Source organism: Crassostrea angulata, chromosome 6, assembly GCF_025612915.1.
Source record: "Crassostrea angulata isolate pt1a10 chromosome 6, ASM2561291v2, whole genome shotgun sequence".
Taxonomy (NCBI): Eukaryota; Metazoa; Mollusca; class Bivalvia; order Ostreida; family Ostreidae; genus Magallana; species Magallana angulata.
Genome location: NC_069116.1, coordinates 18,573,833 through 18,597,252, shown reverse-complemented (window position 1 = coordinate 18,597,252; position 23,420 = coordinate 18,573,833). Strand labels below are relative to the sequence as shown.

The 23,420-nt window shown below is 35.5% G+C and overlaps 2 protein-coding genes and 1 long non-coding RNA gene across 4 annotated transcripts; 1 reads left to right on the top strand and 2 right to left on the bottom strand.

The window, feature by feature from the left end:
- Window positions 1–74: 74 nt before the first annotated feature.
- On the bottom strand, window positions 75–8,412 carry LOC128188248 (von Willebrand factor A domain-containing protein 7-like). Its single transcript, XM_052859191.1, has 20 exons — window positions 8,097–8,412; window positions 7,744–7,866; window positions 7,413–7,586; window positions 7,208–7,286; window positions 6,797–6,888; window positions 6,449–6,634; window positions 5,951–6,202; window positions 5,653–5,766; window positions 5,286–5,546; window positions 3,693–3,805; window positions 3,045–3,195; window positions 2,875–2,948; window positions 2,627–2,780; window positions 2,275–2,453; window positions 2,056–2,164; window positions 1,561–1,756; window positions 1,419–1,479; window positions 1,090–1,316; window positions 806–923; window positions 75–620 (listed from the first exon to the last, which is right to left on the bottom strand). The coding sequence occupies exons 1-20, from the start codon at window positions 8,332–8,334 to the stop codon at window positions 381–383; spliced, it is 3,141 nt and encodes a 1,046-aa protein (XP_052715151.1). The 5' UTR covers window positions 8,335–8,412; the 3' UTR covers window positions 75–380.
- A 2,426-nt stretch (window positions 8,413–10,838) lies between these two features.
- Window positions 10,839–17,520, bottom strand: LOC128189371 (uncharacterized). Its single transcript, XR_008244231.1, has 3 exons — window positions 17,242–17,520; window positions 14,075–14,160; window positions 10,839–12,042 (listed from the first exon to the last, which is right to left on the bottom strand). It is a non-coding gene; the product is annotated as an uncharacterized LOC128189371 (long non-coding RNA).
- Window positions 17,521–18,037: 517 nt separating this feature from the next.
- Window positions 18,038–21,959, top strand: LOC128190854 (protein phosphatase 1 regulatory subunit 7-like). Of its 2 annotated transcripts, none has more exons than XM_052863066.1 (9): window positions 18,038–18,182; window positions 18,354–18,419; window positions 18,675–18,805; window positions 19,078–19,240; window positions 19,772–19,888; window positions 20,043–20,147; window positions 20,736–20,822; window positions 21,052–21,235; window positions 21,728–21,959. In XM_052863066.1, the coding sequence occupies exons 1-9, from the start codon at window positions 18,042–18,044 to the stop codon at window positions 21,736–21,738; spliced, it is 1,005 nt and encodes a 334-aa protein (XP_052719026.1). In that variant the 5' UTR covers window positions 18,038–18,041; the 3' UTR covers window positions 21,739–21,959. The 2 variants fall into 2 exon arrangements, with proteins under 2 accessions (XP_052719026.1, XP_052719027.1); XM_052863067.1 differs by having other exon boundaries at window positions 21,052–21,265.
- The last annotated feature ends 1,461 nt before the right edge of the window (window positions 21,960–23,420 follow it).

Below are 23,420 nucleotides of genomic sequence, written 5' to 3'. Positions count from 1 at the left end.
ACATAGGCCCTCCCCATCTGTAAGTAAATCATAGGCCCTCCCCATCTGTAAGTAAATCAATGAATCAAGAATTTAAAATCGTTATATAAATAGAATTTATAGCATTAATATAAGTGAACATATATATTTATGCTATACAGTTTACACTTTAAAGTGCTAAATCAGTGTGCGCTTATAGATTTTTCATTTAATCAGATTAAAACAAATCACTAAAAAACAAAAACGTACAAAAATAGGTTTTGCCTACTATACCAAAATCATTTTTGTACTAGAATTTGATAATGTCATGATGGCAAATCAATACATGTTTTTCAACATTCCCCAAAGTTTAGGTATTTCCCAGCTTTATTTCGCTGTGTGACAGCACATACTCAGTAGTACTAAGATCCAAATCCGGTAAACACACTCCTTCTGCTATTGTCGGAGTGGCCATTGCTCATTTGATTTGGAATAGGATCGGGAAAATCCGGGGGGTCCGAGTTCACCTTGTTCTGGAATGGCTTGTATTTCCTTATGAGGGCCACTGACGCTCCAATGCCGGCCATGGCACCTAGAACACACCCCACCGCTATCCACACTGTCGGGGGGTCAGAGTCTTCGGCCATTTTATCTCGTTGTTTCTGGAATATGATAATGATATGACGAGAAAAAATCCTAACAGAGTTGTTTCCCTTTTATGAAAACGAACCGCGATAAAAACTTGATTATCTGTTTAAAATTCGGGGTGTTTTAATTATAAAAGTTAATTTAACGACGTGCCAACTTCGATGTTACTTGTAAAAGTTAATTTGAATGAAGTACTAACTTTGATGTAACTACTAATGCCAAATTCATTTTCCCCGGAAAAATTTATAGAAGATGATTTTGTGTTCCCTGCAGAATCAACAGCGATTATTGAAGTTTTGGAGGTACAACAGTCTCCTCTACAAAATGAATTAAAACATGTCAGGTTTTAACTCAGAGAGATTGTCTCAGAGATACAATTTTTCATAAAAAATTTTCTATGGTTCTCAAAGTAATTTTGCATGCACAACCTAAATGAGAGAAAAACTCAACAGGATTACAATATCACTGTAAAACAAAACCTACTTGACGGTAGCTGTAAACTTGTTTTTGTCAATGGCGTCTCTATGATAGGTTAAGACGAGTGCCCCGGATATCGGGGAGATGTACAGGCGCGTCATGTTGGCTGTGAAGACAACTGTTAGATCCGCCTCCCACTGCTGGCGGGAACAGTTGTTGGGGTTCATGATGTCCTTTTTACAGTTCTCAGTACGGCTGGTGACTATTACATTTGGTGGTTTGACAGTGGACACCTTCCGATTAAACAAGGTGCTTTTAAATTGTGGACAATCAGCCAATACAGTTATATCATATTTTATTTGAAAACCCGGTAAATAAAAGTCGTTCTTTCTTACCATGAAGTTTTGTTCAATTTGAGAATTAGCTCTCTCAATGTCTAGGGTCACTGTGAGTTTTCTATATACAAAATCAAAATGTTGATTGAATAAAATACTAATGTTATTATACATGAAATACACCCGTAAGATATGAACTTACGTGGATGTTTTTGGTGGAACAGCTCTAAGATGGAAGTCGATCGATTTCGATTGGTTGCCGTTTAATGTCACGTGCTTTGTTGCGTCAATCAGAAATCTCGCAGTGTCTGCTGCTGTTAATTTGAATGTCTGTTTTACTGTCCCCGCGTTAGACACACGAACACTTACGGATGTTTCTTCATTGTATACAAGAGTTTCTGTAAAAACAAAAACACAAAAAACCTGTGTAATAAATTACTAATTATCTGTGTTAATTAATTCCAAGTGATGCCCTGGAGTGTGCAAATGACTTGTATCTAATAACGCGTACATAGCGAAAATTTTATAAATATTATAATACATTCGCATTGTTAGAGCATATTGTTGTTATCTGTAATTTCTGTCAACAACTTCAAATGCAGTATGATAATGTTATGATTAAATATTCTGATTCATCAAACACCAAACAAAATCCTCAATTATTTTATTTTTTCTTTATATAAAAGAACTTGTCTACCAAAAGGAGGAACAAATTCGATTTGTCCACCGACAGGCGTCACTACTTTCTGATCTTCTCGAGTCACTGTTTCCGAAGACATTGTTCCTTTGATTCCAACATAGAAAGGCTTCCATGGTCGAAAAAGAAAAACGATAAGCAAAATTGTTGAACAGTTGGATAAAACAATACAGTTACTTACACATATATATAGAATTTATATTGACACATTATTTTTACCTCCGAAAGTATAACCTCGCCAGATACAGTTCTTGTAGTACCAGTGGAAGAATCTGATACCGGAAGTGAAGTCAATGTACTGCCGTCTGACTTTTTCATGTAAATCTCGGTAATTTGAAAATTTGTTGTTACATTTTTAGGAATTTCTTTCACCGAAACACTAATAGTGTACTTTTTTCCTGTAAAATATATATGTTGTATTAATTATAGCAATTTTACTTTCTAGTCGGTATGCTGACTGAAACGCAACATGGTCTGCCGATTTGACTATATAATTTCATTAAATTCTCATATGAAGCCACACATTTTAAACATGCGAATGCAGCATGTGTGTATTCGTTAATGTATTTACCAAGAACTGGACTGGAACTCGTGATAGGATACTTGACACCCCGTAAATCCTCCATAATTTTGTAATCCAAGTCAATGCATCCACTCCCTGACACCGTCAGATGGCATGGAGAACTGGGAGAATTTTTCACCTGCCAAGCCCCATATAAGGGATGCTGCAAAACATTACGGCGCTTTAGAATTTTTTTTCAAAAAGCGTTATTAAAGAGAGTGTTTTGATTCTTTAAGTGCCTACCATTCCAAACTTACTTGTACTGACAGAATGGTCGTTCTAGAATCTATCACATCCTTTGATGCATTTCCAGTAAAGGACTGATTTGAACCTTTACATGCAAAACAAACCAAACATTTAGAAATTGACTAGGTATGAGTTGCAAATATATCATAATCTACAAAATGATGTGACAAAAATGCCTCACCATCCGGACGCAGAAGTTGTATGTTGGAGCAGGTGCTTCCTTCCAGTTTAACTGTAAACAGTATTATACAGGGGTCAATGTGAAAGACATGGGTCGTCAACGATACCATCTCAAACGAGTCCACGCCCAGCGTATGAATATTCATGTTTTCCTACAACGTAATCCATAGCTCTAAATAAATCTTTTTACAAGTATATTATTACAAATAAAACTAAAACCTATAACCTTAACCGAAAGCTGAACTCGTAAGGTTATCGTATATAGAAAAAGAGGTAATCGTGTAACGGGTTTTTATTTCAGTGTCAACTGATGATGAACAACAAAAATTACCAATTGAATGGTACTGAAAAACTAGAACCCAAAACGTAGTGGCAAGATAATCTACCAGGATGTCATGCAATAGGATACGGTATTTTAGTTAATTTTGAAAGAAAATTAAATTAACAAAATAAGATTTGACACCAAATAACAATTTGCAGGTGAAAAACGAAATCTATATGATAATCTCTAAAACGCATGCAATGAATGCTTGAGACTCGTCGTGAACACCTGATCATGTACAGCAGATTAGTTTTGCGACACAACTCGTAAGTAGCTCTAGATACTGGTAATCTATTAGACAGGGACTTCTCTACAGTCTTCCTTTACCTGGAGAACGTGTCCCAAAATGTCACCGAGCGTGGAATGGGAGGTCTGTATGACGCTGGACGATGTGTGCAAAGCAATCTCCTCGAAAATATTGGACCGCTTTCCTCGTTTGCCTAATGATACCAAAATTACAGAACAAAAAATATATTTTCACTTGCATTTATTCCTCCTTGCATAGTAATTGTAAACTATAAAGTTTAAGAACTATAAATATGGTGATCCTAACTATACAAATAAAGAACTAAAGATACGGCGATCCTAACTATAAAGGTTAAGAACTATAGATATGGTGATCCTAACTATAAAGGTTAAGAACTATAGATATGGCGATCCTAACTATAAAGGTTAAGAATTATAGATATGGTGATCCTAACTATACAAATAAAGAACTAAAGATACGGCGATCCTAACTATAAAGGTTAAGAACTATAGATATGGTGATCCTTACTGTAAAGATTAAGAAATATAGATATGGTGATCCTAACTATAAAGGTTAAGAACTATAGATACGGCGATACTAACTATAAAGGTTAAGAACTATAGATACGGCGATACTAACTATAAAGGTTAAGAACTATAGATACGGTGATCCTAACTATAAAGGTTAAAAACTATAGATAGGGTGATCCTTACTATAAAGGTTAAGAACTATAGATACGGTGATCCTAACTATAAAGGTTAAGAACTATAGATATGGTGATCCTAACTATAAAGGTTAAGAACTATAGATACGGTGATCCTAACTATAAAGGTTAAGAACTATAGATACGGTGATCCTAACTATAAAGGTTAAGAACTATAGATACGGCGATCCTAAATATAAAGGTTAAGAACTATAGATACGGCCATCCTAACTATAAAGGTTAAGAACTATAGATATGGTGATCCTAACTATAAAGGTTAAGAACTATAGATAGGGTGATCCTTACTATAAAGGTTAAGAACTATAGATACGGCGATCCTAACTATAAAGGTTAAGAACTATAGATACGGTGATCCTAACTATAAAGGTTAAGAACTATAGATACGGCGATCCTAACTATAAAGATTAAGAACTATAGATACGGCGATCCTAACTACAAAGGTTAAGAACTATAGATACGGCGATCCTAACTACAAAGATTAAGAACTATAGATACGGCGATCCTAACTAGAAAGATTAAGAACTATAGATACGGCGATCCTAACTATAAAGGTTAAGAACTATAGATACGGCGATCCTAACTATAAAGGTTAAGAGCTATAGATACGGTGATCCTAACTATAAAGGTTAAGAACTATGGATACGGCGATCCTATCTATAAAGGTTAAGAACTATAGATACGGTGATCCTAACTATAAAGGTTAAGAACTATAGATGCAGCCACTGATAGTTGTCTTGTGAATAAAAAACTACATGCGGCCGCCTCATTGACTGCGTGTTAGGGTACTTATTTAATACATACTTTATATTTGTTTTTGTCTTTCCCACTCAATACTTCTTTGATAATGAGTAACCGAATGGGTGTAGCTACTAATTTAGAAACCTTTTTGTCCGCGAGAACGTTATTTTCGCCTTCTGCTAAAGGTACTTCTGATCAGTGATTTAAATACCTTGCTTATGCAGGTTTGCATTCGGCACAAAACAGTGTACATCGGTTTGGCTTGCAGTCACGTGATTAGAGATCCTTTTATGAACGGCAGTATGAGAATTTGAATTGTTCCCTTGCAGAAATTGCATCAGTTGAAGGTTTTTATTTTCTAGAAGATACAGGGCGTCATGCAAAAGTCTTGTGTCCTTGCCTTTGGCGTTTGCTATTGGGTCGGTGCTCGCGAACGAAAATATACAGGACCCGGGTTGAGCTTGTTGCATAGCTAGAAAATAGGTACATAGCTATATGTGCATAGTTAAGATCTAAAGTCATTAAATGAAATCAATGAGTATATTGAATCTATATCTCATCTTTCAAATTGCCCATACCATTTAGTGTGGCATGCAGCGTTGTCTTCGATCTATTGCTGCCATTGCTAGACTGCAGAAACTGAAGGCGGTTTTTGAATTCTTCACCATTTGTTGTTACAAACAGACCATGTTCTGTATGAATAAATTCATTTGCAATGTATATAGTTTTCTATTACCACATTAGTTATATAGTGCAACAGATAAAATTATATTAGTTATTTGATAAAAAAGCCTCAGAAATGGAGGTGCCACATTCCTCCTTATAATCTTTTTTGACAATTGTTCACTGACTTTGAACAAAGAAGAGGAAAAAGACCTTTGTTCCCAGTAGTAGACAAGATGTAGTTGAATGGAGCCGTGGAAACACGAGCTTGGTTGACAATGGCGACACTGTGTCTGAAAGCCTCTTGTAGTTGTCCACTCACCGACCCAGCGTCATCAATGGCGTCATCAATTACAAATACAACAGACAGAGCAGGCGACAGACAGTTGTAGCAGCGTTGTCTGTAATCTAACCCTAGTATGCCCATTGTCTGTTCCAAACCAATCTGGTACAATAGACCAGTTTCTGCAAATAATATACCAATTTTAATGTACTATATAAAACAGGGCTCACTTGAAGAGTACTTTGTCTAAAGCATATGCAACAGGTTGAAGTGGTGTAAATACAGATATCCAAAAGACTTTTAAGAAATTAAGCAGTCTCCATGCCATTAAGATTAAAGAAATTCTACAATAAAATGTTATAAACAGTTTTGGATATTTATAAGTATTCATATATCGTAGAACTCAAAACGAGGTGTTCAGAACTCACCTTGTCCCACTAAGAAGTCTGCGGTCGCCTGTACTGCCGCCCGGCCGGCCTCGGTGTGAAGGTGGTAATGGGGAGAGAGTCCGGGGTCTGAGGTCTCCTTGTTAATCCCCCCAGTGGCGGGAAACCCCCGATATACGTCACTGGGACCGCCATGGCTACATTTACCCGCGTGGGCGGGAAAGCTATCTGTCAAGGGTAACGAATCAAATACAGGTGTCATATAGTGTAGATTTTGAATTTACTGGATTGATGTAATTACAAATTTTACAACATGACAACGTTTGAATATGACATAATGGTTAGATCCCTTGACAACGTAAGTACAAATCATCAATAGAGGATACATACTGTATGGTTTTATTATATGTTGGTCCGATGTGTATCCACTAGTGAGGTGGCCATTTTTCATCAGATTGCTGGCACACGAATTGGTATGTAAACTGTAATGCGAGACAAATTTGGACGATTCATTATATCACATAAAGTATTTACGCGTGATTGTAAAATATAGAGTGGGTGTGTATTCAAGGAGTGTTCGAATGGTTAAACTGGTCATCAGATTTGGTAGCTCTAAGAAATATGTAGTGAAAGTCAGAGACATATGTACTATATGAATGAATCAAAGCTTACGTTCATAAAAGTATGATACAGATAGATAAATGTCATTGAATAAAATGCAATATAACTAGAACTATTTGGGATCTTGTGTACATGTATGTGTTAAAAAGAAGATTGAATTTTTATTCTCAAAAGACGTACGTAATTTTGGAATGATTGCAGCTGGTGCACATTGCTTCCTTTGCGTCAGATATTTTTATAGAAAGACGTTCCTGCACGCCTAAAAAAAATCCCCTCAACCATTACTTGCAGGTGAACATTCATTTTTGTATTATTTATAGTTGTATTGAAAAGATAAACATGAATGATTGCATGCATGTATAAATGCATAGGCTGAACTATCTACCCAGTTCTGTGTAAGGTTTGCTGCCAGACATCTCCACCCAGTTTGTGTTGCTGTAGAATTCTTGGAGGGTAAAGAGATATTCTCCCAATATGTCCCTTATTGGGCCCCAGTCAGTGGACCTGGTTCTGCAGAGTTGGATAATTTTAGCTCTCAATAAGTGGAGTAAGATGTTGCCTGGCAAAAAAAATAATTGAAATGCTGCTGTCAAAAATAAAGCGAGAAGGCAAACGTAATAAAGAAATTAATGTATTTTACAAGGATTTAGATTTGGAATGACTTTAAAGGTTTTTTCACTTGCAGTGCATTGTTGTTTGTTTAAAGTACTGATTACCTGCAGAAATCTGTTCGCAACTCATTGTTCTTGAAGCATCAGAGCTATATAAGCGCTGGGCGGAATTGACTTTATTCACAATATAATGTACAGTCTTCTCAAATTCATGTTTGGATATATTATCTGTTTAAAAGATAATTGCATAAACATGAGAGAGAGAGAGAGAGAGAGAGAGAGAGAGAGAGAGAGAGAGAGAGAGAGAGAGAACCAGGAATCATATCGCAATAATATCGCAAAAATATATTTTGGGTGGTTTTTTTTATAACAGAAAATATGAAAACATCAACGTCATGCTATATACACTGTATATTATGTGTCATTATTAACGTCGACCATGTACAACCATTTCTTACCTAAATTAAAGAACGCTTTCACTTTGTCCGTGTGACTGTTGGAGTGGTAGGTTCCAGGTTTGACTTTTTCTATGATAACCTCGGCCACCGCTTTGTATATCCCTTCCTCTGTGATACTGCCATGGGTGAAATCTGACCGTCCGTCCATACTCTCCGAGGAGGGAAGGAAACTGAACACGAAATGGACATTTAAAACCAAAGAAAAGACCAGGATGAATACCGTGTGGTTAAGATTCATCCTTTTGGATTTTGGTCCACCACAAAAGTTTCTTTAGGTCACCATATCAATATTATAAACATAATATATTTTTATCCTTTTTGGCGGAAGTTATTTTCTGGGTTCTGTCAGTTTAACTAGTAAGCTCTCTCTTATTTAGATACGGGTGTTTGTATTGAGATAAGGAGAAAAAAAAGAATCAAGGTTCGTGTATAGGCAAGTGCACGGGAGAAAATCAATTATCGATCACTAAAAGATATAATTTAGCTGTGATATCTGCATATAAAAAAGGAAGGAGTTTGAACATTATACATTCTTTTTTTAAAAGAGAAAGAGAAGTGAATTTAAGATTCTTTGAAACTTTTGATTCTTAAAAAAATCATAATTACATTAAATACAAAGCGCTGGCCTAATATAATTAATCAGTTCATGGATTGGGCATTAACTGGTATTACTTAAAATATTTTTTTCTGAACTGATTATTTCTTTAATGACTAGTAACTGATTAATAAGTACTAGAATATCGATCACTGTAATCTTCATCGATAATGATATATAGTATTCAATCGGGATCGGGATGGTATAAATTCTCAGAACGGTTTCCCAAGAAAAGAATTTTTTTTCTGGTTTGGGAGAGTCTATAAGCCCGTGACCTCAATAGCAGAAAGCCCGTGAACTCGATTGTAAACACACGTTTTGAATACGTAAGCCGTTTTTGTGTATTTCTTCTATGAATGTTTTAAACTAACATTCTTTCCGTAAAAATAATGTGTTTATGTAGCTTCTTGTTTATATTATAAATGATAGTATAAAAATAAGTTTGCCTCCGACTTTAAAACTGTAAAAAGTACTTGTATCAAGTGACTATAAAATACGAAATATGAGGCCCGTGAACTCATCGACACTCTATATAATATAAGATATGAGGCCCGTGAACTCAGTTACACTCTATATTATACTAGATACTAGGCCCATGAACTCATTGACAAGCTATATAGTAAAAAAATGAAAATATGAGACCCGTGAACTCATCAACACTCTATATATCATACATGAAACGAGGCCCGTGTACTCAGTAACACTCTAAATAGTACAAGATATGAGGCCCCTAAACTCATCGACACTCTATATTATACCAGATATGAGGCCCGTGAACTCAGTAACACTCTGTATAGTACAAGATATGAGGCCCGTGAACTCATCGACACTCTATATAGTACAAGATATGAGGCCCGTGAACTCATCGACACCTATATATAGTACAAGATATGAGGCCCGTGAACTAATCGACATCCTATATTATACTAGATATGAGGCCCGTGAACTCAGTAACACTCTATATTATACTAGATATGAGGCCCGTGAGCTCATCCACACCCTATATAGTACAAGATATGAGGCCCGTGAACTCATCGACACTCTATATAGTACAATATATTAGGCCCGTGAACCCATCGACACCCTGTATTATACAAGATATGAGTACCGTGAACTCATCGACACTCTATATTGTACTAGATATGAGGCCCGTGAACTCAGTAACACTCTATATTATACTACATATGAGGCCCGTGAACTCAACGACACTCTATATAGTACAATATATTAGGCCCGTGAACCCATCGACACCCTGTAATATTCAAGATATGAGTCCCGTGAACTCATCGACACTCTATATTGTACTAGATATGAGGCCCGTGAACTCAGTAACACTCTATATTATACTACATATGAGGCCCGTGAACTCATCGACACTCTATATAGTACAATTTATTAGGCCCGTGAACCCATCGACACCATGTATTATACCAGATATGAGTCCCGTGAACTCATCGACACTCTATATTGTACTACATATGAGGCCCGTGAACTCAGTAACATTCTATATTATACTACATATGAGGCCCGTGAACTCATCGACACTCTATATAGTACAAGATATGAGGCCCGTGAACTCATCGACACTCTATATAGTACAATATATTAGGCCCGTGAACCCATCGACACCCTGTATTATACAAGATATGAGTACCGTGAACTCATCGACACTCTAAATTGTACTAGATATGAGGCCTGTGAACTCATCGACATCCAATATCATACCAGATATGAAGCCCGTGAACTCATCAACACTCAATATAGTACTTGATATGAAGCCCATGAACTCATCGACACTCTATCAGGTACAAGATATGAGGCCCGTGAACTCGGTAACACCCCATTTAATACTTAATATGAGGCCCATGAACTCATTGACACTCTATAAATAACAAGATATGAGGCCCGTGAACTCATCGACACTCCATATAGTACTAGATATGAAGGCTTTGATCTCATCAACACCCTATATAGTACTTGATACCAGGCCCGTGAACTAAGTAACATTTTATTTAGTACTTGATATGAGGCCCGTGAACTCATAGACACTCTATATAGAACAAGATATGAGGCCCGTGAACTCACCCACACTCTATTTAGTACGAGATATAAGGCTCATGAATTTAGTAGCACTCTTATTTTTAAAACAAGAGTTAAACAACAGTGAAGCAAATTTTATTATTTATGTTTATTTAAGTTACATTGATGAACTGAAGGAAATACAATATTGTAGATTGGAAAGGGGCATTAACCTTAAATTCTTGTACTGAAATCCATTTTATAAGATATGCATTTTAGAAAAGTTTATATTATCATACAGGGCATAAGTCTTACGAAACAATACATATATACATATACTATACAAACATTTTTCAACAAGTTTATTGTACTGCTGAAGAAGCAAAAGGCCCAGGGGCCACATCGCTCACCTGAGCAACAAAAGCCATAACTTATCAAATTAACACTACAGTGCCAAATTCAAATAGATTCAAATAGCATATAAAGTAAAAATAATAATAATGGTAAATATCAAAATTTTTTTGTAATTGTATTTGTTAGAAGATTTTTCTTTTTTTTCTCAGATTTTGCAGATACTTAAACAACAAAATTTTGTGGAAAGGTAGAACTATGTACATATATGTAGATATATATGTTTAACATGGTTTGCTTGAACCGATAAACTTCCAGTCATCACAGGAAGTGCTCCAAAAATTGATTTCTTTTTCACTTTAGCTGTGTTACATGGAAGTAAGCTCTGGAAATTTCTTTCACAGTAAATATTATGCTTCCACACATATTTGAGCTTTTCTGGCCAAAAGTTGTCTGAGAAGAATTTGAAAAATACCAACAAATTTTAAGAGGGCATGGACCCTTCATTTGAAAAAAAACCTCTAGTCCTCTTTACCCAGTGATGATTTGGGCCAAGTTTGGTTAGACTTGCCCAGTTGTTCTGGGTAAGAAGATGAAAATAAGGAAAGTTAATGACAACAACAAGAACAATGACAGAAAACGGACAAATCATGATTAGAAAAGCTTGAGCCTTTGGCTCAGGTTAGAGAAAAATTGCTCCAGAGACCTATATGATATAATACATATACATTGAAGATTAACAATTATTAATAATTAATAAATTGTCATTATATACAACTCACTTTACTGGGTTACCCTGCTAACATGTAGATATTAAGTAGCATTTTTTAAAATTTCTTTAGATATATTGCAATAATTATTTTCAAACTTTGCCATTCAGATTGCCAATCGTGCACAGAACACAGATCAGATTTATTTCTTCTTCTTTATCCTCTTCATAGATGTTCCTGTTTGTCTGTTTCTTCAAATGGCAGTCCTGTTCTGAGATAGACACAAAGAACTATGAACTCCTTCATTAAAACATGGGTCAAATAGTGCATGCCAATTCTGAAAATAATCTACGAACTAGACAACATTGAAATGGTGACCATTTCAAAGGGCCCCATTTAAATAATGGACTAAAGGATGAAAAGCATTTCAGAGAATTTTGCTATGACCTTGACCTATGACTCAGAAATTTTCCAGCTGACATAGACCTTCTAATTCAATCTTATTACCCCTTACAACCAGGCATTTTTGTTTAACCTGAGAAAGTTCAAGCAAATAGGAAATAACCTATGGTCTAAAACTGATTATAAAGAGGTTTGCTATGACCTTCACGTTGAATTGCTTCAAAGTCAATGCAAACCATTAACCAAAAAGCTTTGTTTATGTGAAATATAAACCAAACTTATGAGCAAAATAGGGCTAGGTGGAGAGTATAGAGGCTCTTAAACAGGAATTTTGTGTGATCCAATATGACCTTGACATTTGACTTACAAACAACATTCAAGGTTTCTGCATACCCTTTAATCAAAGGCACTCAGTGGGTGAGGTATGAACCAGATTGGACCAAAGTGAGAGAAGATATGCTCCGGAAAAGGATTTTTCATTTAATACTGTTATGACCTTCACACTTGACCTTGAAATTTGGTTCAAGGTCACAGCACAACCTTTACTCAAAAGCTCTGTTTATCTAAAGTATGAACCAAAGTGGGCTTTATGGAGAGCAGATACAGTAGCTGTAAAACAAGCAAATTTGGGACATATGTACTTCAGTGCAAACACAAGTGCTTATACATTGGCGCAAATAAATTTTAGCGCACAAACTTATTTCAAAAGAAAAAATGTTTTGTTTGAACAATGCCTGGATTTAATTTTGTGTTCGCTCAAGCACGTAAACACATTGCCTTTGATATCTAACTCACGTACACAAGTAATACTACAAAATGTTGATAGAGACAGATTGCTTTTGTCCCAATTCAAAAGTCAGTTGATAGAAAACAAGAGGCTCATGGGCAACATTGCTCTATATACCTACATAAACCTACATAAAACTTTAAACCCTTTGTGAGGCCCAAGAATTGTTCAGGGGGTCATGATTTCATTATGATTTTCTAGAAAAACACACAGAGGTAAAGTTTTATTTATATCAACCGATCAAAGCAAGATATCAACCAATCGTGTATTGTCAGCGTTGACGATCGCCAATCTTGATCACATTTTCACCTCGAAGCACTAAAATGAAGTGACAATTAAGGGGAGAATTTAAGCCAATTTTGGAAGGTGCTAATGATAGGCACATGTACTAATAAGCAATAAAATTGAATTGGTCCATCCATTATTATTTAATTTGCAGAACTGATTTGATTACCACTTAACATTAACGATTGTATAAACAAACAGAATCGACCGTCCAAAATTACAGAAGGGTAGGGTACATATTCAGTAGTAAAAAAAATTGACTGAAGTAATTGTTTTGAGACATTAAAAAATGAATACATATGGAAAACCATTGGGGCATGATAAATTTTAGTGCTGAGAAGCAGTTGCAATAAAGGTGCAAAAATTTATAGTGTGCCATATTTTTTTGTTTTTACAGTATATGTTCTGAAAAAAGAATTTTTGCTTGGTTCGATGTGACCTTGACCCATGACTTACAAACTTTATTCAAGGTCACTGCACACCCTTTGACCAAAGGCACTCTGTGGATAAAGTATGAGCCAGATTGGGCCAAGGGGAAAGAGGGTATGCTCTCGACAAGAGATCTCAGACAGACAGATAGACGGACAGACGGATGGACATACAGACTGATCACTATAGGGCGCCCGCAGAGAGCCCTAATAATGAATTAAAACAGTGTGCATAGTTAAGTGTAATTTTTTAGATAAATTGTAGAAAGAATTGAAATGTCAAGCCTGACTGACAACTTATTATAATATGAGCCCTTGAAATTTGATGGCATAAAATGCAGAAGTAATTTAAGGCAATTTACCAATAGCTAATATTTCATAGCTCATACATATGTACTTACGGTACATTGAATACTCTTTCAATTGAACAGCTTCTCCAGAATGTTGTTTTTCGGATCTTTGAATTTATACTAAAAGCTATATTGACCTGGAATAATAGAAAGAAAAACCAGTATTAGTTTATAATTCTACAAAAAAAAAAATATTGCCTCCAATTCTAAAATGAATTGTCATAATCAAGATGGTGAATTCTGGAACTATATACAGAGAAATGATGAGGAATGAAAATCCCTTTGCTGTAATTAAGCATTAATTAGTCATAATAAGCGTGTTTGCTATAACCGTGCTATATTGTAGAGCGTTACTGAGTTCACAGGCCTCCTATCTCAGGAACTACCAGTATATAAAGTGTCAATGAGTTCACTGGCCTCATATCTAGTACTGTGTAGAATATTTCTGAAGTCACAGGCCTCATATCCAGTATTATAATTGTTCAGAGTGTAGATAAAGTCACGGGCCTCATATCTTAATACCGTATAGATTATTTATGAAGTCACTGGCCTCATATCTTGTACTAAATAGGATATTCAGAGTTGACGGGCCTCATATCTAGTACTATATAGAGTACTGTCGATGAGGTCATGGGCCCATATCTTGTACTATATATGGTGTCGATAAGTTCATGGGCCTCATATCTTGTACTACACAGAGTGTCCATGAGTTCACCGGCCTCATATCTTGTACTATATAGAGTTTCTATGAGTTCATGGGCCTCATATCTTGTACTATACGGAGTGTCCACGAGTTCACGTCCTCATATCTTGTAACATATAGGGTGTCAATGAGTTCACGGGCCTCATATCTTGTACCATATATAGGTGTTGCTGAGTTCATGGGCCCCATATCTTGTACTATATATATAGGTGTTGATGAGTTCACGGGTCTCATATCTTGTACTATATAGGGTGTCGATGAGTTCACGGGCCTCATACCTTGAACTATACAGAGTGTCGATGAGTTCACGGGTCCCATATCTTGTACTTTACAGATTGTCGATGAGTTCACGGGACTCATATCTTGTACTATACAGAGTGTCCACAAGTTCATGTCCTCATATCTTGTAACATAAAGGGTGTTGATGAGTTCACGGGCCTCATATCTTGTACCATATATAGGTGTTGCTGAGTTCACGGGCCTCATATCTTGTACTATTTATAGGTGTTGATGAGTTCACGGGTCTCATATCTTGTACTATATAGGGTGTCGATGAGTTCACGGGCCTCATACCTTGAACTATACAGAGTGTCGATGAGTTCACGGGTCCCATATCTTGTACTTTACAGATTGTCGATGAGTTCACGGGACTCATATCTTGTACTATACAGAGTGTCCACAAGTTCATGTCCTCATATCTTGTAACATAAAGGGTGTTGATGAGTTCACGGGCCTCATATCTTGTACCATATATAGGTGTTGCTGAGTTCACGGGCCTCATATCTTGTACTATTTATAGGTGTTGATGAGTTCATGGGTCTCATATCTTGTACCATATAGGGTGTCGATGAGTTCACAGGCCTCATATCTTGTACTATATAGAGCGTTGATGAGTTCACGGGCCTCGTATCTTGAACTATACAGGGTGTCGATGAGTTCACGGGCCTCATATCTTGTACCATATATGGTGTCGATGAGTTCACGGGCCTCATATCTTGTACTATATATAGGTGTCAATGAGTTCACGGGTCTCATATCTTGTACTACACAGAGTGTCGATGAGTTCACGGGCTTCATATCTTGTACCATATAAGGTGTCGATGAGTTAATGGGCCTCATATCTTTTACTATATATAGGTGTCAATGAGTTCACGAGTCTCATATATTGTACCATATAGGGTGTCGATGAGTTCACGGTCCTCATATTTTGTACTATACAGAGTGTCAATGAGTTCACGGGCCTCATATCTTGTACTATATATAGGTGTCAAGGAGTTCACGGGTCTCAAATCTTGTAACATATAGGGTGTCGATGAGTTCACGGGCCACATATCTTGTACTTTATATAGGTGTCAATGAGTTCACGGGCCTCATATCTTGTACCATACAGAGTGTAGATGAGTTCACGGGCCCCATATCTTGTACTATACAGAGCGTTGATGAGTTCACGGGCCTCATATCTTGAACTATACAGGGTGTCGATGAGTTCACGGGCCTCATATCTTGTACTATACGGAGTGTCGATATGTTCACGTACGGGCCCCATATCTTGAACTATACAGAGTGTCGATGAGTTTAGGGGCCTCATATCTTGAACTATACAGAGTGTTGATGAGTTCACGGGCCTCATATCTTGTACTATACAGAGTGTCGATGAGTTCACAGGACTCATATCTTGTACTATATATTGTGTAGATGAGTTCACTTGCCTCTTATCTTGTACCATATAGAGTGTCGATGAGTTCACGGGCATCATATCTTGTACTATACAGAGTGTCCACGAGTTCACGGGCCTCATATCTTGTACTATATAGAGTGTCGATGAGTTCACGGGTCTTATATCTTGTACTTAATAAAGTGTCGATGAGTTCACGGGGATCATATCTTGTACTATATATGGTATCGATGAGTTCACGGGCCTCATATCTTGTACTATACAGAGGATGGATGAGTTCACGGGCCTCATATTTATAGTACTATTTAGGGTGTTGATGAGTTCATGGGCCTCATATCTTGTATTTTATATAGTGTCAATGAGCTCACGGGCCTCATATCTTAAGTACTGTTCAGAGTGTCGATTAAGTCATGGGCCTTATATCTAGTTTAGAGTGTCGATGAAGTCAAATATATACGTGTGTTTGTGTATGTGTGTGTGTACTCATATTACATCTGCAAATATAACATTTCATACATTTTTTTTTATAAATTCTACGGTACACTACATATGAAGTTTTTTTTTCTCCATGCAACCACTTAAAATATTATGTAATGATTGTTCATTCGAATAATGACATAAACGTAAGAAATAAGTTAACTGGCTGGTTTAGAAAGCAACACATTTTAAATAATGTATATAAGCTACTGTAAGTACACCGGCCGTCATCTGGTCATGTAATTTGGTTACCGTAGTTTGTTTAAGTTCTTTGAAGTAGTGATAAAAAATACACAATAAAATTAAGCAAATATAATTATTATTGTCAGCATCTCGGATTTTAAAATCTTAATTAATACATACCCTGAAACACGTTGTCATCCTGTGTTTACATATTGAATGCGCTTCGATGACTTGCTGAAGAATTTCTTCTGACGAAACCCAACCTCGAATGAACTTTTCTTCTCTTACTACAAACACTGCAACTGTATCTTCCAATAAATTATGTCATCGCAATAACGTCTCGCTTAAGCTTTACAGATACAATGTTTATATCGAGAATGCGGCTGCTATTTAAAAGAGAAAGTACATTTAATGACGTATGCGATTTGTGTGTACTTGACTACACGGGCTTCCGGTTGTTTCAGATCACGGGCTTATAGATTTTCCCTTCTGGTTTCACTTTCAGCAGGTAAAAAGTTTATTTTTTTAAACATTATTATGTAGTAATGATCGTTTAAAGGACTCTCAATAAATGAGTCAATATATGCATGCAGGTTTAGTTTTTTTCTTTAATACAGATATAAGTTTATCACGTTTTGACATTTTCTACGACGTAAATGCGTTAGGCCTAACAGTCAACTTGTCTTACGTTCACAATTAAATGACTTAAACATGTCTAATAGATATAGTTGGTAATACATATAGATTCTTAAAACTTTATGGGTTGTGAAGGACTATTGTAGGTGGAGTACTATATAACAAACATATTGGCAATGCTCTCTTATTAATTTGAATAAAGTAATTTTTAGTGTGATAATTATTACTATTTAAGTTAAAATATATTTTTAAACCATTTTATTTGAGTGAAGTACATATCATTTAATATAATTATGCAATTTATGTTCAGTGTACTTTAATCTTTACTCTTATCATTAAGAAAAATGGCAGACGATAAAAGAACTAAATCTCCAGAAAAACCAAAAGTAGCCAAAATGGACTTTTTCTCAAGTGGAGAGGAAGAAGAGCCAGAACCAGATACAGGGGAGACCAAAGAACTGTTGATAGAAGACAGAGCAGCTGTGGTAGGTGTCATACTCATTGTCCAGTCAAAATATATATTGATATGCCTCCTGGAATCACAAAGAAGGTAACAGTTGTTACAGATTTCACATACAACATGTACAATTTCCAGTTTCAGGGAGTTTTTCAATTTGACTAAGAATAAGCACCATGCTGATTTCATATCATTACAGGCAATTGATTTGAACCAAAGTAGAATTGCTAAAATTAGCAATTTGGAGGGACTTACACAATGTGAGGTGAGTGAGATGAAATTTTAAAACATTTACAAATAGCATAAAAGGTTTCAATGCCAGACAATGAAGACTTTAGAATATACTCTTCAGTCAAAGGGCAGAAGAGGAGCTTGTCTTAATTGTTGAGGCAAAAATAGTTGAATGAAATGGAAAATGTTATGCAATTAACTTCTAAAAAAGTAATTAAAACTCAAAACACAGCATGCTAAAAACACTGAAAAACTGTGCTTGATGCTCTTTGTATTTTCATATTCACAGAGTCTTTGTTTACGACAAAACCTTATAAAGAAAATTGAAGGATTGTGTTCAGTTCCAACATTGACCGACCTTGACCTCTATGACAACCAGATCACAAAGATTGAAAACCTTGAGGCATTGTTCAATCTAGAGTAAGTGTCATTTGTAAGGGCAATCATACTCTCCTGTCTTGTCTGTTTTACAGCATGAAGTACCCAATGCCCTAATATATAATGTTAGAAAAAAAAATTCCTCAAGATAATGTGCAAATAGTCAATAAATATGGTAAGACAGGTCTAACTTTTTCACAGGTTAAAAAATTGGATAAATCAAAGAGTCTAAGTGGTTACAGAATTATGTGTCTAAATCAGTGTCCCTTTATAATGTCATATAACGCTTAAACAATCTGTCTTTTACATTGTAGGGTGTTAGATTTATCCTTCAACAGAATTCCCAAAGTAGAAGGTCTGCAGACTTTAACAAAACTCAAAAAGCTTTTCCTGATTCACAACAAGATCCATAAGATGGAGAATGTGGGCCATCTAGTTCACCTGGAGATGTTAGAATTTGGGTCCAACAAAATTAGAGTGTGTATAAACTGTAGTTAAGGGCAGACATCTTTATATGTTTTGTCATGATTTATGGGAGTTGATATACAGTAAAACATGGTTATTGTGAACACTCTTATAATGAATTGATTTTACAGCGAAGTAATTTTAATTCATCATGACTTGATTACATGTTGAAAACTTGATGAATGTAACAAATTACATTTATAATGAAGTAAAATCGCCCGTCCCTGGCACTTCGTTATAAGCGTGTTTTACTGTACACATATCTTACTCAAGATTTTGTGTTAAAGATAGAATATAGATCAAAGGAATCAAATTATGTTTGACATTGCATGGTGTTTTCATTCAGTTAAAGTAGATGTAGAAGTGGATGTAGAATTTAAAATGGTTTTTTTTTTTTTTGGTGAAAGATTTGGTGAGAAATAAGGTTATTTATTCATGTTAATGCTTGAAATTTTGGAGACTTCAAAAATGTATAGTAGTATAGTAGTACATGTGTGCCCCTTTTTTTTTCAACTTGTATTTAAGATGTTTTGAATGTTTTAGGCAATAGAAGGTATATCCACGCTGACCAATATAACGCACCTATACATAGGGAAGAACAAAATCACAAGAATTCAGGGACTCAACACATTAGTAAACCTACGATGTCTCAGTATTCAGGTGTGTGATGTCACTGGTATCTAAATGAAAGGGGTGAAAGAAGTAACAATTATATATATTATGTGACAGTGTTACTAGTAACTGATTGTGTTACATTGGTAGTGTTACGGTAACGGTAGAGATTCATTTTAAAAGTTTGACTTGACATTGACAGAGCAACAGATTAAGAAAAATTGAGGGGCTCGAGGAGCTTGTGAATCTAGAGGAACTGTATGCCAGTCACAATGGGATAGAGAAGGTTGAGGGCCTAGAAAAAAATGTAAGTAGGTAACAGTACACAAGGTACTGTATATCCGGTTTTTTTCGTGTGTCACAAAATTTGCGAAAATGGGGGAAGTTTGTTTTAGAAAATGATACCAGATATAATTTCTGCGTATTTAGTTATTTGCAGTTTAAAAGAGATTGCGAAAAAAGCAAAAATTAGATCACCGCAAAAACTATCGGATGTACGGTATTATGTTGTACAGTGTATGTCTTAGATTTTAAAGGACTTTGTTATGATATATAAGAACTCTGAAGTGTTTATTTATTCTAAGGCATGATTTAAAATACAGAGGAATATTAAAGGCATCATGTTATGAACATTTAAGTTCAAAATCCTAACCTCTTTTTTTTTCTTTATGTATTTTAACCTCTTACTCAAATCATCAGATTTTCTAAAAACATTTTTTTATCCTTTGAAAGACAAGATGTGACTATAGTTTGTTTCTAATCTCAGTATCATGATAAGTATTCAGATCTAATTCTGGAAACATTGCAAAGTGTAAGTCAAATTTCCATAATTGAATTTTTAGAATGACTATTAATCATTTTATTTATAACATTGCATTTCACTTGAATGTTTTAGGTGAAGCTTACAACCCTTGATTTAGCTTCCAATTTCATTCCAAAGATTGAAAATGTAGGCCACTTGGCTGAATTGGAAGAATTTTGGGTAAGTCTTGTTTAAGTTTGGTCCCATTTGGCTGAATCATCTGCAAAATGGGCATTTATAATCAAGACAAAAGCATTCTCATTCATGATTATAAATCTTTTGTCATTTTATACAAACGAAACATACCTTGTAAATATTTTATATGAGTTTTATAAAGTCATACTGTACATTGATGCCTTACTGATAGCTTTACAGCAAATCAATAACTATTTTCATTAATTTGACACAGTTTAACGACAATAAAGTGTCAAGTTGGGATGATTTAAAGGAGCTAGAATCCTTGAAAAAGTTAGCGACAGTTTACATGGAGCGAAATCCTTTGTACTACGACTCGGAGGGTAAACCGGACCCGAACTATCGACGGAAGATCAAGTTGGCTCTACCTCAAATCCAGCAGATAGACGCAACTCTTTGTAAATAGTCCAAAAATTGTTCACAAAACAGTCAGTATTTATACATCATCAAAAAAGAATTTAATCTAACAGTTTGTTGTGGGTTGAAATAACTGGTAATGTGATTATTTTTATCTCAGTTTTCAAATTCGATTTTTCTTGTTATTTATTAATCGCTTGTAAGATGTATTGGACATAACAATTTCACTTTCATATTAGGTTACATTCTATTCAAAATTCTTGTTACCTTGTTTCACATTAAATGTTACAATTATATGTAATGTTAAATTATTGATATTCATTTTGATAAAATATACTATACCTGTTAAATATGAATCATTTCCAAAGAACCTCACAAACCATTGTCACAAGCCATGGGATTTGTGTTCACAAAACCTGTAGGTTGTGACATTGCTTACAAACTAGAATGTTTGAAAGTTTTCACTAAAAATTCCTGAGATATTATAAATACTTTTTCCTCGGAAATTTTAAATCTGCATAATTTTTTTGTAGTTTTTCTGTGATGATAGTTGGAAATCTGGATCCTGGATCATAGGTGACATCTGGATCGTGGATCTATTGGTAGTGAATCGTGCCATATCACAAAGACTACTCTATGGACAATAATGCATAATTTTTTAAGATGCCGGTTTATATGTATTTAATCAAATTTTTACTTATGAAGTTAGTTTCTACTTGACTATGTTGTTATAGTTAATAAATTTCACAATTAATACCTACAGTATTTTTTTTTGGTTATTTCTGTGCATATATTCTAAAGCATACTGGTATTTTGTTCATGAATTTGGATCATGTAAAGATTTCTTTAACTATATAAGTATAGCGCTACTTCCCTGGAGAGAAGAACAAGTCCTGGTATCTATTATTACTTTATTAATGGACTTTTTTCATTTGTAACATGAAAAGGTCAAAAATGCATCTACCTGTAGTCGAAATATTTGTTTTGCATCAACCTTTATTATTCGAATTGCACACTGGTATTTGAAACTGAACTCTAAGTGATATGGTGATTATAATCACAGTATTGGAACACCTGGCTCAGTGGTCATAGGTGCTAAGCCAGTAACCCAAAGGTCGCTAGTTCAAGTCCTGCTGTGATCATTGATGTTGTGTTGTGCCGCTAAACAAGGTAGTACCGCACTTAATCTACACTGTCTCAGTCCACTGGGCTGATAATGGGTACCAGCATATGCTGGGAATTAAGGTAAGGTTTGTGGCTTGCATTTTTTAGGCACTGTACAAAAGTTGTACACAGCTTTGTTCACTATAATAAAGTTTTTGTTCTCATAAAATTCAATTGACTTTTTGGGACTCGTTTTATAGCTTCAAAAGGTCAAAGTTCATGATTTTAAACCGTCATGTTGATGAAATGTACATAATTTCGTGAAAATAGTGGCTATTATTGGGGTTATTTATGCTTAAAATGTTCGAAAGTACCGGTAATGTCAGTCCATACTTGTTAACTCTATCGATTTATGCGGAAGTCTACCGCTTTTTAGCTCTGTCTCCCGCCTACCGCTTTTATAAGAAAATATACTGCTTTGCTTCAAAATATGTACCTTGTTCCGATAGATAGCCATTTTGGAAGCCAATGGGTCCAAAAATCTCAAAGATCCAATGTCATATAAATTTTGACGTCATATCTGAAATAAAGGGTAGTTTGAGCTAGTCACAATGAAAATCTGTGAGTTACCTCCCTGTAAACGTGACCTTAATTACCATAACCTGCGATAGACTGGTGTCACATCCAGGATGAGTCAATGACTCTAATCGCTTAGCACCATGGAAACTGGGGATAAGCACCAGTTTTATGGGCCTTTAGGGCTCAGAGGATTTAACTCTTACTTTAAACAAATTACTTTAGACATGAAACAAAATATCGCACACTGAAAAAATGTCAAAGAGGGTTACCAGGACTAGTACAACCTTAACTGTTGAGAAATGGACAAGAGTTGTTTATTATGCAGGCACGTAGCATCGTTTTTGAAAGTGGGGGGGCCAGACCCATCCAAAAAATCTTGACAACCAAAAAAAAAAAAAAAAAAAAAGAAGAAAAAAAAAAGGAATTTTAAAGTTTCCAAAAATCTTCAAAATCCTAATCCGTGGGGGGGGGGGGGGGGGGGGGGGGGGGGGGGGGGGGTAGACTACACTATACTTCCAAAATAAAAAAATTATTCCCTACCAA

What these genes read in the sequence shown, in the direction of transcription:
- LOC128188248 (XM_052859191.1), bottom strand. Translation starts at nt 8,334, where the DNA reads ATGAATCTTAACCACACGGTATTCATCCTGGTCTTTTCTTTGGTTTTA. An exon ending in CAAACCTTACACAGAACTGG is followed by an intron (nt 7,287 to 7,412) that starts GTAGATAGTTCA and finishes GATTTTTTTTAG; the next exon opens with GCGTGCAGGAACGTCTTTCT. An exon ending in ACATATAATAAAACCATACA is followed by an intron (nt 6,635 to 6,796) that starts GTATGTATCCTC and finishes TACCCTTGACAG; the next exon opens with ATAGCTTTCCCGCCCACGCG.
- LOC128190854 (XM_052863066.1), top strand. Translation starts at nt 18,042, where the DNA reads ATGGCAGACGATAAAAGAACTAAATCTCCAGAAAAACCAAAAGTAGCC. An exon ending in AGGGACTTACACAATGTGAG is followed by an intron (nt 18,420 to 18,674) that starts GTGAGTGAGATG and finishes TCATATTCACAG; the next exon opens with AGTCTTTGTTTACGACAAAA. An exon ending in GAGGCATTGTTCAATCTAGA is followed by an intron (nt 18,806 to 19,077) that starts GTAAGTGTCATT and finishes TTTACATTGTAG; the next exon opens with GGTGTTAGATTTATCCTTCA.